The sequence below is a fragment of the Phaenicophaeus curvirostris genome, chromosome 16 (assembly GCF_032191515.1).
Source record: "Phaenicophaeus curvirostris isolate KB17595 chromosome 16, BPBGC_Pcur_1.0, whole genome shotgun sequence".
Lineage (NCBI taxonomy): Eukaryota > Metazoa > Chordata > Aves > Cuculiformes > Cuculidae > Phaenicophaeus > Phaenicophaeus curvirostris.
In genome coordinates this window covers 16,761,827-16,776,058 of record NC_091407.1, presented here as the reverse complement: position 1 = coordinate 16,776,058, position 14,232 = coordinate 16,761,827, and the positions used below count along the sequence as shown (strand labels likewise).

The 14,232-nt window shown below is 58.3% G+C and overlaps 1 protein-coding gene across 2 annotated transcripts; it reads left to right on the top strand.

Annotated features, from left to right (window-relative positions):
• The first annotated feature begins 8,849 nt into the window (after window positions 1–8,849).
• On the top strand, window positions 8,850–13,768 carry ANTKMT (adenine nucleotide translocase lysine methyltransferase). 2 transcript variants are annotated; one of them, XM_069870267.1, is made up of 5 exons: window positions 8,850–9,031; window positions 10,522–10,626; window positions 11,331–11,471; window positions 12,265–12,315; window positions 13,325–13,768. In XM_069870267.1, the coding sequence occupies exons 1-5, from the start codon at window positions 8,861–8,863 to the stop codon at window positions 13,493–13,495; spliced, it is 639 nt and encodes a 212-aa protein (XP_069726368.1). In that variant the 5' UTR covers window positions 8,850–8,860; the 3' UTR covers window positions 13,496–13,768. The 2 variants fall into 2 exon arrangements, with proteins under 2 accessions (XP_069726368.1, XP_069726369.1); XM_069870268.1 differs by lacking the exon at window positions 10,522–10,626.
• The last annotated feature ends 464 nt before the right edge of the window (window positions 13,769–14,232 follow it).

The following is a 14,232-nucleotide window of genomic DNA, read 5'->3' as shown; positions in this document are numbered from 1 at the left end:
GACCCAGATGTCCCAGCACAAGGACCCGTCCAGGGACCACTGAGCCCTTGGATCTCACTGCCAATATCCATCCACATCAGGATGGCAAAGCGCAGATGGGTGGGTGGCACTGGTGGGGTGTGCCCTGGTTCCTGTCCCCATCCCCATGGTGTGAGAGGAGCTCCCATTTCCCACATTCCCCCCACTCCAGCCCTCCTCCCTCCCAGCCACCAGAGAAAAGCCTGGACGAGTGAATCACGGGGCACAAAAGGGAGGCACAAAGGGCACTCTGCCTGCTCTGCCCACCGTGCCCCGCGGCCCAGAAGCTGGCATGGGGCAGGGGGATGTCTGTGGGACCAGTGGGTCCCTAGTACAGTCAGGATGATGCCCCTGGGGCCAGAGAGTGTCCCACAGAGTCAGCATGACGTCCCTGGGGTCAGGAGATACCCTACAGGGATGGGATGATGCTCTTGTGGTTCAGGGATGCTCCATAGTGTCAGGATGATGATGCTGGGAGCAGTAGACGTCCCACAGGGTCAGAATGGTGTTCCTGGTGTTGTGGGATGTCCCACAGTGTCAGCATGATGTTCCTGGGGGGAGGAGATACCCTGGAAAGTGAGGATGATGCTCCTGGGGTTCAGGGATGCCCCACAGCATCAGGATGATGCCCCTGGAACCAGGAGATGCCCTTTAGGGTCAGGATGATGTCTCTGAGGCCATAGGATGCCCCAGGGGCCAGAATGATGTTAAGGGATGCCCCATACGGTCCATGTGGTGTTCCTAGGGTTCGGGGATGCCCCATAATGTCAGGATGATGCTCCTGACCAGAGGATGCCTCATAAGGTCAGGATGAGGCCCCTGGGGTTTGAGAAAATGCCACAGGGTTGAATGATGACCCTAGGACCAGGGATGCCCCTTAGTGTCAGGGTGAGTCCCCTGGGGTTCAGAGACTCCCGCGGGATCTGATGGAGTCCTAGGATGCCCTGAGCTCCCTCTTTGGCCTGGCCAAGGCTGATTTGGCATCATCCTAGTGCCCGGCAGGGATGCTTGGGGTGGTGGCTGGACCCTGGCCCACAGTGGGGCCCCTGCAGCTCTTCATCCCAGCTTCTCCCCATCAGACGCGCCTGCGCCCAGCGTTCCAGGCTGCTGACAGCTGGCGGGAAAGAGTTTTCCCAGCGCATAGCGACAAATTCCTGGCGGTTGGGGCTGCTTTGCAGCCACCACGGCTCCTGCAGGGGGAAACTGCCCAGGAAGGAGGCAGATGAAAAGCTCTTTGGCTCCAGTGGTGAACCCCAACTGCTCCCATCCTATTGCTACCTGCTCGTCACGGAACCTGCGAATGTGCTGGACACCCCGGGGCTGGGGCAGAAGGAGATGCTGCCACCCCCACCAATCCCAGACGAGTCCCAGGGGCCCAGCAAGGAGGGCTCAGCCCTGCCTGGGAATTGCTTTGTTAATTAATTTGCTGTGCAGTATCACGGGGGGCCTCGGGCTGCACTCAGGGAGCAGCTCATCCCCATGGACCACGCTCTGCAGCAGCAGCCAACAACACCCCCGCTTCCCACAGCTCCTGTTTCTCCTGATTTTCTGCTCCCTTGTAGACTTAACCAGGTGCCAGTGAGCACCGGAAAATTGGAGCAATCCCCGTGGCCCCTGATTTGGCTGCAGCTGTACTGGGTTGGGGAACCAGCACTGGGCAGCATTCCTGGGCTGTAGGCAAGGAGCAGGGACGGCTTTTCCTCCCATATGGAGCCTCATTGCTGTGCCGGAGGATGCAATGATGCCGGCGTTATAGAATCATGGTTTGGGTTGGAAGGGACCTCAAAGCTCATCCAGTTCCACCCCCTGCAATGGGCAGGGACACCTCCCACTGGATCAGGGGCTCCAAGCCCCATCCAACCTGGCCTTGAACCCCTCCAGGAATGGGGCAGCCACCACTGCTCTGGGCGACCTGGGCCAGGGCCTTTCCACCCTCGTTGAGAAGAATATTTTCCTAATGTCTAATCTAAATCTTCCTCCTTCCAATTTAAAGCCATTCCCCCTTGTCCTATCCCTACACGCCCTTGCAAACAGCCCCTCCCCAGCTTTCTTGTAGCCCCTTCAGGTACTGGAAGGTCACTATAAGGTCTTCCTGGAGCCTTCTCTTCTCCAGACTGCACAACCCCGACTCTCTCAGCCTGTCCTCATATGGGAGGTGCTCCAGCCCTCTGATCATCCTTGTAGCCTCCTCTGGACCCGATCCAACAGCTCCATCTCCTTCTAATGTTGGGGATTCCAGAACTGGACTCAATACTCCAGGTGGGGTCTCAAGAGAGACAAGTAGAGCGAGGAGAATCACCTCCCTTGACCTGCTGACCATGCTTATTTTGATGCAGACCAGGATATGGAAAAGGTTCTGGCTGGTCTTAAGCGCCCCGAGCTGTGCACCTTCATGTGAGGGTAAAGCATGCACGTGTGTGTGTGTCCCCGTGCCTGTGCATGTGTGTGGATGCATGTGCATCCTCATTCCTATGGCAGAATATTTGTTTCCCACAAATTATAGAATCATTTGGTTGGAAAAGACCTTTGAGATCTTCTGAGTCCAACCATCCCTGTCCACCACTGAACCAGATCCCTGAGCACCTTGTCTGCCCATCTGTTAAATCCCTTGAGGGATGGGAACTCCACCACCACCCTGGGCAGCCTCTGCCAGGGCCTGAAAGCCCTTTGCATGAAGGAATATTTCCTAATACCCAGTCTAAACCTCCCCTGGCACAACTTGAGGCCATTCCCTCTCATCCCATCCCTTGTCATTTAGGAGCACAGCCGAGCACCCACCTCACTCCAACCTCCTTTCCAGGAGCTGCAGAGAGCGATGAGGTCTCCCCTCAGCCTCCTCTTCTCCAGCCTAAACAGCCCAAGGGCCCTCAGCCGCTCCCACAATCCCTGTTCTCCAGATCCTTCCTCAGCTCCGTTCCCTTCTCTGGACGCGCTCCAGCCCCTTAAGGTCTTTCTTGGAGTGAGGGGCCCAGAACTGAACCAGGATTTGAGGTTTGGCCTCCCCAGCACCGAGTGCAGGGGACGATCCCTGCCCTGCTCCTGCTGGCCACCCCAGGGCTGGTCCAAGCCAGGATGCTGGTGGCCTTCTCGCCCACCTGGGCCACTCCTGGCTCGTGTTCAGCCGCCGCCGCCCAGCACCTCCAGGGCCTTTCCAGCCGCTCTTCCCCAATCCTGGTGCTGCAGGAGGTTGTTGAGTCCCACATGTAGGACCTGGCATTTGGCCGTTTTGAATCTCACCTTACTGGCCTCAGCCCATGGATCCAGCGTGTCCAGGTCCCTCTGCAGAGCCTTCCTGTCCTCCAGTAGAGCCGCGCTCACACCCAGCTTAGTGGCATCTGCAAACTCCCTGAGGGAGCCCTCGATCCCCTCACCCTGATCATGGATAAAGATGTTAAACAGAGCCGGCCCCAACACGGAGCCCTGGGGACACACATGTGACCAGCAAACAATGGGGTTCAGCTCCATTCACCACATCTTTCTGGGCTCAGCCTTCCACACAGTTTTTTCCTGGTTGGATGAGGAAGGGTGAACTCAGAGCAGAAACACGCTCACTTTTGGCAGTTCCTTCCTTGCTGGTGCCTGCGTTAGCACACGGAAAAGGGGGTCCTCATGTGGGCCAGTGCTGAGAGTCACCGTCTGAGGCAGCGCTTCCACAGCCACATCAACACTGGGAACAGAGGGTGGGAAGGGAGCTCCCTCGTCCCACTCCCCTGCACCCCAAACTGTTCCCAGGATGGAGCTGCACACAGCATTTCCTCCCCGCCTGCTGTCACACGACAGCCTGGAGAAGAGGAGACTGAGGGGAGACCTCATCGTGCTCTGCAGCTTCCTCACACGGGGAGGAGGAGCAGGCGCTGAGCTCTTCTCTCTAGTGGCCAAGGACAGGACCAGAGGGAATGGCAGGAAGATGCCAGGGGAGGGTCAGGTTGCGCATTAGGAGCAGGTTCTTCCCCCAGAGGGTGGTGGAGCCCTGGAACAGCTCCCAGGGAAGCAGTCACGGCACCAAGGCTGATAAAATTCCACCAGCGTTTGGCCAAGGCCCTGAACCCCATGGTGTGAATGTTGGGGTGTCCTGGGCAGGGACAGGAGCTGGACTCGATGGTCCTTGGGGGTCCCTTCCAACTCATGGTGTTCTATGAGTCTATGAATATTGCCACAAAGGCGAAGGGGAGCAGAGCAGGGAGGGGGCAGCCGTGAAACCCCAGCGAGGTGAAACCCCAGCGAGGTGCGGCAGCAGCACAAGCAGCAGCGCGGGCAGGGAAGCCGCCTGCCCGCTGTTCTCCGCTCTCCTCATTGAGCCGCTTTTGTTCCCGGTTGGGTTGGGTTTGGGGGGTTTGGATTAGTGGCGGGAGGGCAGGGGCCTGGCTGCCCCCCCCCCGCCCCTGCTTCCCACGCGCTGGAATGTTCCCACAATCACAGCTCCCTCGCAGCAGGAAACTCAGCGCCTGCGCTGCTGCCGCACACACAGCCAGGCAGTGCACAGCCGCACAGAGCCATGTACAGCCTCACACAGCCATGCGCAATCGCACACACCACGCACAGCCACACACAGACATGCACAGCCTCACACAGCCACACACAACCATGCACAGCCATGCACAGCCGCACAGAGCCACGCACAACCGCAGAGCCATGTACAAGCACACAGAGCCATGCACAACCATGCAAAGCCACGCACAACAACACACAGCCATGCACAGCCATGTACAAGCATGCAAAGCCATGCAAAGCCATGCACAAGCGCACAGAGCCATGCACAACCTCACACAGCCACATACAACCATGCACAGCCACACACAGCCACACACAGCAACACACAACCATTTACAACCATGTACAACCATGCAAAGCCATGCACAACCATGCACACCCATGCATAGCCTCACACAGCCATGTACAGCTGCATGCAGCCACACACATCCAAGAACAGCCATGTACAACCACACACAACCACACACAGCCACGCACAGCCACGTACAACTGCACACAGCCATACACAACTGTACACAAACACACAACACCACACAGCCACACACAACCACACACAGCCAAGCACAACTGCACGGAGCCATGCACAACCGCACACAGCTGTGCACAACTCCACTCAGCTGTGCGAAGCTCTGCACAACTGTGTACAACTGCACGCAACATAGCCACATGTGGACTCCAGCCACACAGGACCAGGCGCAGGACCATCCTGCCCCAACTCAGCAGCCGGCCCCGAGCCCTCCAGCCCCACGGACAGACAGCATGTCCGTGTCTGTATGTCCGTGTGGTTCTGAAGTGATTCGGTGATTCTGCCCCTCTGCTCCTCTCTTGTGAGACCTCACCTGGAGTATTGTGTCCAGTTCTGGAATCCTCAACGTAAAGAAGGAGATGGAGCTGTTGGAATGGGTCCAGAGGAGGCTACAAGGATGATGCAAGGGCTGGAGCATGTCCCGTATGAGGCCAGGCTGAGAGGGTTGGGGTTCACAGAATCATAGAATCATAGAATAACCAGGTTGGAAGAGACCCACCGGATCATCCAGTCCAACCATTCCTATCAAACACTAAACCATGCCCCTCAGCACCTCGTGCACCCATCCCTTAAACACCTCCAGGGAAGGTGACTCAACCACCTCCCTGGACAGCCCATTCCAGTGCCCAATGACCCTTTCCGTGAAAATTTTTTTCCTAATGTCCAGCCTAAATCTCCCCTGGTGGAGCTTGAAGCCATTCCCTCTTGTCCTGTCCCCTGTCCCTTGGGAGAAGAGGCCAGCACCCTCCTCTCTACAACCTCCTTTCAGGTAGTTGTAGAGAGCTATGAGGTCTCCCCTCAGCCTCCTCTTCTCCAGGCTAAACACCCCCAGTTCTCTCAGCTGTTCCTCATAAGGTCTGTTCTCCAGCCCCTTCACCAGCTTCGTTGCTCTTCTCTGGACTCGCTCCAGAGCCTCAACATCCTTCTTGTGGTGAGGGGCCCAGAACTGAACACAGGATTCGAGGTTCGGTCTCACCAGTGCCAAGTACAGAGGGAGAATAACCTCCCTGGACCTGCTGGCCACGCCGCTTCTGGTACAAGCCAAGATGCCATTGGCCTTCTTGGCCACCTGGGCTGGCTCATGTTCAGTCGCTGTCAATCAACACCCCCAGGTCCCTCTCCTCCAGGCAGCTTTCCAGCCAGACTTCTCCTAGCCTGGAGCTGCTCAGGGTTGTTGTGCCCCAAGTGCAGGACCCGGCATTTGGCCTTGTTAAACCTCCTGCCATTGGACTCAGCCCAGCAATCCAGCCTGTTCAGATCCCTTTGCAGAGCCTCCCTACCCTCCAGCAGATCCACATTTCCACCCAGCTTAGTGTCATCTGCAAACTTGCTAAGGGTGCACTCGATGCCTTCACCCAGGTCATTGATAAAGACATTGAACAGGGCTGGACCCAGCATTGAGCCCTGGGGAACCCAACTTGTCACTGGCCTCCAGCTGGATTTCACACCATTTCCCACCACTCTCTGGGCCCTCCAGCCAACCAGTTTTCCACCCAGGAGAGTGTGCGCCTGTCCAGGCCAGAGGTGACAGTTTCCGAAGCAGAATGCTGTGAGAAACTGTGTCAAAGGCTTTACTGAAGTCCAGGAAGATACATCCACAGCCTTTCCCTCATCCAGCAGCCGGGTCACTTTGTCATAGAAGGCGATCAGGTTAGTTTGGCAAGACCTGCCTTTTGTGAACCCATGTTGACTGGGCCTGATCACCCGGTTCTCTTGCATGTGCTTGATGATAGCACTCAAGATCACCTGCTCCATGACTTTCCCTGGCACTGAGGTCAGACTGACAGGCCGGGAGTTCCCTGGATCCTCCCTGCGACCCTTCTTGTAGATGCGCACAACACCAGCCTCCAGTCCAGTGGGACTTCCCCAGTCTTCCAGGACTGTTGGAAGGTGATGGAAAGGGGTTTGGCCAGCACATCTGCCAGCTCCTTCAATACTCTTGGGTGGATCCCATCCAGCCCCATAGACTTGTGGGTGTCTAGTTGGGTAAGCAAGGCTCTGACCACCTCCTCTTGGATCATGGGAGCCTCATTTTGCTCCTCTAGCTCCTGGGTTTGTACACAGAGGGAACAACTTTCTTTACAATTAAAAACTGAGGCAAAGAAGGCATTAAGTACCTCAGCCTTTTCCTCATCCCCTGTCACTGTTGTTCCTCCTGCATCCAATAGGGACTGTATGGTCTCCTTAGTCCTCCTTTTATTATTTATATATTTATAGAAAGATTTTTTTGTTATCTTTCACAGACTTTGCCAATCTGATTTCTAGTTGAGCCTTAGCCCTTCTGATTTTTTCTCTACACAATCTCACTTCCCTCCTGTAGTCCACCCAAGAGGACTGACCCCTCTTCCAGAGCTCATAAACATTTCTCTTCTTCTTGATATCACTCAAGATCCCTCTGTTCAACCAAGCTGGCTTTCTCCCCTGCCGGCTTTTTTTCCAGAACATGGGGATGGCTTTCTCCTGAGCTGCTAGGATTTCCTTTTTGAAGAGCTCCCAGCCCTCATGGGCTCATTCCACCTGCAGCACATGGTACTTATTTGCCAGGGCGATCTGGGGTTTTGGTGTCTGGTTGAGGGGAGCAGGTTTCCTTCATCTGGCAGGAACTTGCTGCCATTCCCCATCTCTTGTAACCCCAACCCTGCAGTTTGCAGGTGGATGGTGTTTGGACACACCAGCTCCAGCAGGCTGCTGAGTTAGTGAGAGGGCCCTGCTCCACTGGTCTATCTCCCTCTCACACTCCCTGATGGTCCTCAGCCTCTTTACCTCCTCCCTTAACTCCTCCACCATGTGAAGGAGTTCCCCCACTCGAGTGCAGCTTTCACAAGTGGAGCCAGTAACAGAGGCACAAGCTGGTGTGGGAGGGGGGCACTGCCTGCAGCCCAGGGTCGGGGGAGCTGCTGCACCCCCTGTGGCTCTGTCTGCGTGGCAGCATCCATCCTGCCTGCTGCAGCACACGGAGCAGCTTTAATCTTCTGCTGGGTGGCCACCATGGTCTTCGGTGTCTTCTGTCTAGTCTCAAGGTCCTCTCTGTGCCCTGCCTTCTTGAACTGCCGCTCAAACTGCCCCGCACCTCTTTGCCACGCTCCTCTTCGCCGTGCTCCAGGTCGCGGTGCTCTGCTTGGAGAGGAGAAGGCTCAGAGGAGACCTTACAGTGACCTTCCAGTACCTGAAGGGGCTACAGGAAAGCTGGGGAGGGACTGTTCACAAAGGCTTGCGGTGATAGGATGAGGGGGAATGGGGATAAACTGGAGAGGGGCAGGTTTAGACTAGATGTAAAGGAGGGATTTCTTCACTATGAGGGTGGGGAGGCCCTGGCCCAGGTTGCCCAGAGCAGGGGTGGCTGCTCCATCCCTGGAGGGGTTCAAGGCCAGGTTGGATGGGGCTTGGAGCCCCTGATCCAGTGGGAGGTGTCCCTGCCCATGGCAGGGGGTGGGATCCAGTGTTGCCCCCCATCCTCGTGTCCCCTCCCCCCGTGTGCCCCTTCCCGTTATCGACCCCCCCACCCCGTGTCTCCCCCCTCGCATCCCCATGTCCCCTTGCCCCGGTGTCATTCCGCACCCCCCGTGTCGCCCCCCACCCCCGTGTCACCCCCTCCCATATCCCCCGCGCTGCGTTCCCCCGTCCCCGTCTCGCCCCTCCCACCCCGTTTCCCCACCCCCGTGTCCCCTCCCGTGTCCCCCCCTCCCAGTGTCGCCCCCCCCACCTCGTGTCCGCCCCCCCCGCCACGTGCCCTCCCCCCTCCGTGTCCCCCTCCCCCGTGTTCCCCCCCATCTCGTTCCCCCCCCCTCCCGGATTCCCCCCCCCGGTGCCGCCCCTTCCGCCGCGATGGCCGCCGAGGAGCCGGGGGAGCCGGGCTGGGAGCCGGGGGGCGCGGGGGGGGCCCCACTGGGCGCCCGGGGGCTGCTGCAGGTCGCCGTGGCCACCGGGCTGGCCGCCTGGGCTACCTGGGCCGCCCTGCTCATGCCCGGCTTCCGCGGGGTCCCCCTGCGCCTGCAGGTACGGGGGCCGCCACCCCAGCCCGGGGGGAGCCCCCCAAACCCGGGGGACCCCTCTGTGACCCCCAAACCCCTGGGGAGCCCTCTGTGCCCCCTAGCCCGACGGGGACCCCTCTGTCCCCCCAGATCCATGGGGATCCCTCTGCACACCCTGGCCTGCAGTGACACCTCCCCATGTCCCCAAGCCCATGGGGATCCCTCTGCCCCCCCAGACCCAGGGGGACCTCTCTGTCCCCCGCAAATCCGTGGGGATCCCTCTGCCTCCCCCAGCCTGTGGAGACCACCCCGCCATGTCCCCAAATGCATAGAGACCCATCTGTGTGTGTTCCCCCCCAAACCCATAGGGATCTCTCTGCACCCCCTAAACCCATGGGGACTCCTCTTCCCCCTCCCCCAAACCCCAGCCTGTGGGGACCCCCCCGTGTCCCCAAACCCATGGGGACCCCTCCTTCGCCCCACTGCAAACCCCTAGGGATTCCTTTGCAACCCCTCAGCCTGCAGGACCCCCCCCATGTCCCCAAATCCAAGGGGACTAATCTGTTCCCCCCTCCCCCAAACCCCTGGGGTCCCCTCTGCACCCCTCCAGACCATGGGGACCCCTCTGTCCATCTGTCCACCCCAACCCCATGGGGACCCCCTTGACCCCCCAGCCCTGACCCCAAGTTTCACCTCCCAACCCTGCAGGGATCCCTCTGTCCCCCCCAAACCCACAGGGACTCCTCTACCCCCCACCCAGCTCGTGGGGTTCCCTTACCCCCCTGAACCCTATGGAGACGCCCTTGCTTCCCCCAGTCTGCGGGGACCCCTCTGCCCCCGTAAACCTGTGAGGACCCCTATGACCCCCCTTTGCCTTAACCCCCTAGCTTTCCCCCCCCAAACCTGCAGGGACCCCCTCTGCCTCCCCCCAAATCCATGGGGACACCCTATTCCCCCAAAACCTACGTAGACCCCTCTGCCCCCCTGGCCCTGACACCTCTGCCCTCCCCAAACCCATGGGGACCCCTTTACCCCCCCAAGCCTACAAAGACCACTCCATCCCTCCCAAATCCCTCTGTCCAAGCTCATGGGGACTGCCCTGCCCCCCCAAAACCTACAAGGACCTCCCGGCCCTGACCCCTCTGCCCCCCCCAAACTCATGGGGACCCTCCTGTGCCCCCCTAAAACCTACAAACCCCCCCTGCCCTCCTGGCCTCTGTCCCCCTCAAGCCTACAAAGACTCCTCCATCCCCCCCAAATCCCTCTGTCCCAAGCCCATGGGGACCCCTCTGCTCCCCCCAAACCTACAGAGAGCCCTCTGCTCCCTTGGCCTTCACCCCCCCTTTCCCCTCCCAAACCCATGGGGACCCTCCTGGCCCCCCAAAACATACAAGGGCCCCTCTGCACCCCCCAATCCCATGGGGACACCCTTGCTCCCCCAAAACCTACACGGACGCCACCCTGGCCCTGACCCCTCTGCTCCCCCAAACCCATGTGGCCCCCCTGCCTCCCCAGGTCCCGTTCCAGCCCGCCAGCCCCCGGCAAGTGTCACACACGCTGGCGCTGCTGCAGGGCCGCACGGGGAAGACGGTGGATCTGGGATCAGGAGACGGACGCCTCGTAAGAGGGGACAGAGGGACAGGGGGGTAGGGGTGTCCCGAGTGGGGGCAATGGCAGGGAGCAGGGCTGGGAGACCCTCATGGCTGCTGCCTGGTTCCTGGAGAGCCCTAGGTGGTCCTAGACAGCCCTAGGTGGTCCTACGTAACCCTAGATGGCTCTAGATAGCCCTGGAGAGTCCTAGGCAGCCCTAGGTGATCTGGAGAGCCCTTGGTGGTCCTAGATAACCCTAGATAGGCCTGGAGAGTGCTAGGTGGTCCTAGGTAAGCCCAGGTGGCCCTAGACAGCACTAGGTGGTTCTGGAGAGCCGTAGGTGGTCTTTGAGAGCCCTGGGTGGGCCTAGACAGCCCTAGGTGCTCCTGGAGAGTCCTAGGTGGTCCTTGAGAACCCTAGGTGGCCCTAGACAGCCATAGGTGGAACTGGGGAGCACTAGATAGTCCTAGATAACCCTAGATCTTCTTAGACAGCCCTAGGTTGTCCTGGAGAGCCCCAGATGGCCCTAGGAGACAACATGCATTGAGCAGGGTGGGAATGACCACTAGGAGCAAAGAGCTTTTGCAGCTGTAAGAAGCCAAGGACCAAGGTCTCCCTGCCCACGAGCCAGCAGGAGGGAGCGAGTAGAGCTGGACAACAGCCCCTGCCACCCCAGGCTGTCCCCCCGGCTTAACACCAGGGTTCATTTTAGTTGTGATTCTCTCTCTCTCCAGGTGCTAGAAGCTCATAGGCAAGGTCTCCGGCCGGCCATTGGCTATGAGCTCAATCCCTGGCTCCTGGGGTTCTCCAAGTACCGAGCCTGGAAGGCTGGGTACCACGGGAAGGTTTCCTTCCTAAAGGAAGATCTGTGGAAGGTAACACCATCCCAATGGTCTAGCTGTAGCTAGGAGTGGTCCAGCGCTTGGTCTACATTTCCAGGCCAGGCTTTGCTGTTCGTTCTGTTCTCCTTCCCCAACCCATGCTGCTCCCAGGAGGTGGAAAACTCATCCTCCTTTGCAGGAGAACATCAGCCTGGGCAACCAGGCAGCTGCTGGGTCTACAACAGGGAGAGCAAAGGGGGGCTGCGAGCTGCCCTGGGGTGGGGCAAGGGTCAGGAGCAGGGCTGGGAGACCTCTACCTGGCTGCTGCCCTGCCCCAGGCTGTTTTCCTAGGTGGCCCTGGGAGTCCTAGGTGGTCCTAGACAGTCCTAGGTGGTCCTGGAGAGTCCAGGGTGGCCCTAGACAGCCCTAGGTGGTCCTGCAGAGCCCTTGGTGGTCCTAGATAACCCTAGATGGGCCTGGAGAGTGCTAGGTGGTCCTCAATAACCCTGGGTGGCCTGACACAGTCCTAGGTGGTCCTGGAGAGCCCTAGGTGGCCCTAGACAGCCCTAGGTCATCCCAGACAGTTTTAGGTGTTCCTGGAGAGCTTTGGGAGGAGGTGTTGGGTGCTTCTGGCACACGGTGGCCTTCAGAGACGTGCTGCCAAAGCTGGCATCAGGCACCCGCAGCCTGAGCAGAGAAAACCCAGTAGGGCACACGGTTGTGGGATGATGCTGGAGGCATCACACCCAGCTTCTGATTACACCAACACATCCCACATGTTGTGGGGCATACTTGCCTTCTCCAAGATTCAGAGGTTCTTTCATTGCCCTTTGCGTTCTCGTTTAAGGTGAACCTTTCCGATTGCCACAATGTGATCGTGTTCCTGGCCCCCAGCGTGGTAAGTTGGTCTCATGCACCTTGACATGCTCTGACCTCTCTTAGAAAAGAGGGACAACCTGGGGCAGCAGCAAAGGCTCTAAGGAAAGGCCAAACAGGTGTTGGTGCAAGCGAGCAGTTTGGTGCTGAGCACTACTCGAATGTACAGAATTGTTTGGGTTGGAAAAGACCCTGAAGAACGAGCCCAACCGTAAACCCAGCACTGCCGACTCCACCAGTAAACTGTGTCCCTCAGCACCAAATCCACATAGATTTTAAAGCCTTCCAGGGATGGGGAAACCACCACTGCCTTGGGCAGCCTCTGCCAGGGCTTCACCGCTCTGTTAGTGAAGGAATTTTTCTTACTCGTAGAATGACAGAATGGTTTGGGTTGGAAGGGACCTTAAAGCCCATCCAGTTCCACCCTCTGCCATGGGCAGGGACACCTCCCACTGGATCAGGGGCTCCAAGCCCCATCCAGCCTGGCCTGGAACACCTCCAGGGATGGGGCAGCCACCACTGCTCTGGGAATCCTGGGCCAGGGCCTCCCCACCCTCACAGAAAAACATTTCTTCCCAAGATCTCATCTCAATCTTCCCTCTTTCAGCTGAAAAACATTCCCCCTCATCCTATCCATGCCCTCCCTGATCAAGGGTCCCTCTCCAGCTTTCCTGGAGCCCCTTTCAGTACTGGAAGCTGCTCTAAGGTCTCCTCAGAGCCTTCTCGTCTCCAGGCTGAACAACCCCAACTCTCTCAGCTTGTCCTCAGAGCAGAGGTGCTCCAGCTCTCTGAAAATCCCACCTAAACCTACCCAGAGACCACTTGGGGCCATTTCCTCTCATCCTGTCACTTGTCACTTGGTCCTACTCCCAACCATATTTAGGACTCGTACCAGCCGTTTTGGAAGGGTCTTTGGTTGATGCTCTCTGCTTGGGACCCACCAGCCCTGCTGAGAAGCTGCCCTCTGGTCCCTGGTGACATTGCCACTCTGTGGCTTTCCTAAGGCCGCCTGGCTGTCTCTCTCTCCCCAGAAACCTCCCCTCGCCACCAAGCTCCTTGAAGAACTCCCCGATGAAGCCCGGGTGGTGGCTGGACGCTTCCCTTTCCCCTTCTGGACGCCCACCAGCACCCTCGGGCAGGGGCTGGACCAAGTCTGGGCCTATGACATGAAGGAGGTGCGGCGCGCGGGGCACAAGGCGTGAAGGGGCAGCAGCAGGGATCAAACCTCTCCAGCCCTCGGGCTTCGCTCAGGACCACAGCAAGAGGGGTTCTTGGCCAAGCTTTTTTCCCTGAGACCTGCATGGTGGTGGTCTTGTCTTTCAAAGAGTAGGGGAAGCCAGGGAGGGGAAAAACCTATCTAGATATCCTGGAATTATCACAGGATTTAAGGGCTAAATATCCAGTGCCTCTTTCTGTACGTTTGCTACTTTATTTCTAGCTATTTTTTTTCCAAATAAACATTGGGACGGTTCTTCCCTCAAGCCTTTTTCTTTGCCTTCAAGCTGCAGGGTCCTCCTGGAGGACTTTGCCTGCACTTGGAAGGGAGGTTGCCCAGCTCTCCTCCGGCTGAAGGATCAGTTCAGCCCTGCTCATCATGCTCCCCATTCCCTGTTCCACTCAAACCCAAAGGAACAAAGGGTTTTCCCACCATAAAAGAGCAGCTTTTTGGACCCTTTGTTCAACCTTTTAGACCAAAAGCTGGCTTGAACCAGTCATGGCTTTCTCTCTTATAAGCTGAGATGGGAGCAAAGGTGGGAGCAGCATTGGCTCTAGGTCTTCACTCTGCATCTGGCCCAGGAGAAACAGCACCCTAGGAAGCAGGAACAGGAACCTGGCCCTGCTCCCCCTCAGTAAAAACCTGCTGGGAACCTGACCCCATGTCCTGAGGCGCAATGTGCTCAGGGAATGGCCAGATTCCTCCTGCTGAGAGGTGAGAGGT

What these genes read in the sequence shown, in the direction of transcription:
- ANTKMT (XM_069870267.1), top strand. Translation starts at nt 8,861, where the DNA reads ATGGCCGCCGAGGAGCCGGGGGAGCCGGGCTGGGAGCCGGGGGGCGCG. An exon ending in GATCAGGAGACGGACGCCTC is followed by an intron (nt 10,627 to 11,330) that starts GTAAGAGGGGAC and finishes CTCTCTCTCCAG; the next exon opens with GTGCTAGAAGCTCATAGGCA. An exon ending in TAAAGGAAGATCTGTGGAAG is followed by an intron (nt 11,472 to 12,264) that starts GTAACACCATCC and finishes TTCTCGTTTAAG; the next exon opens with GTGAACCTTTCCGATTGCCA.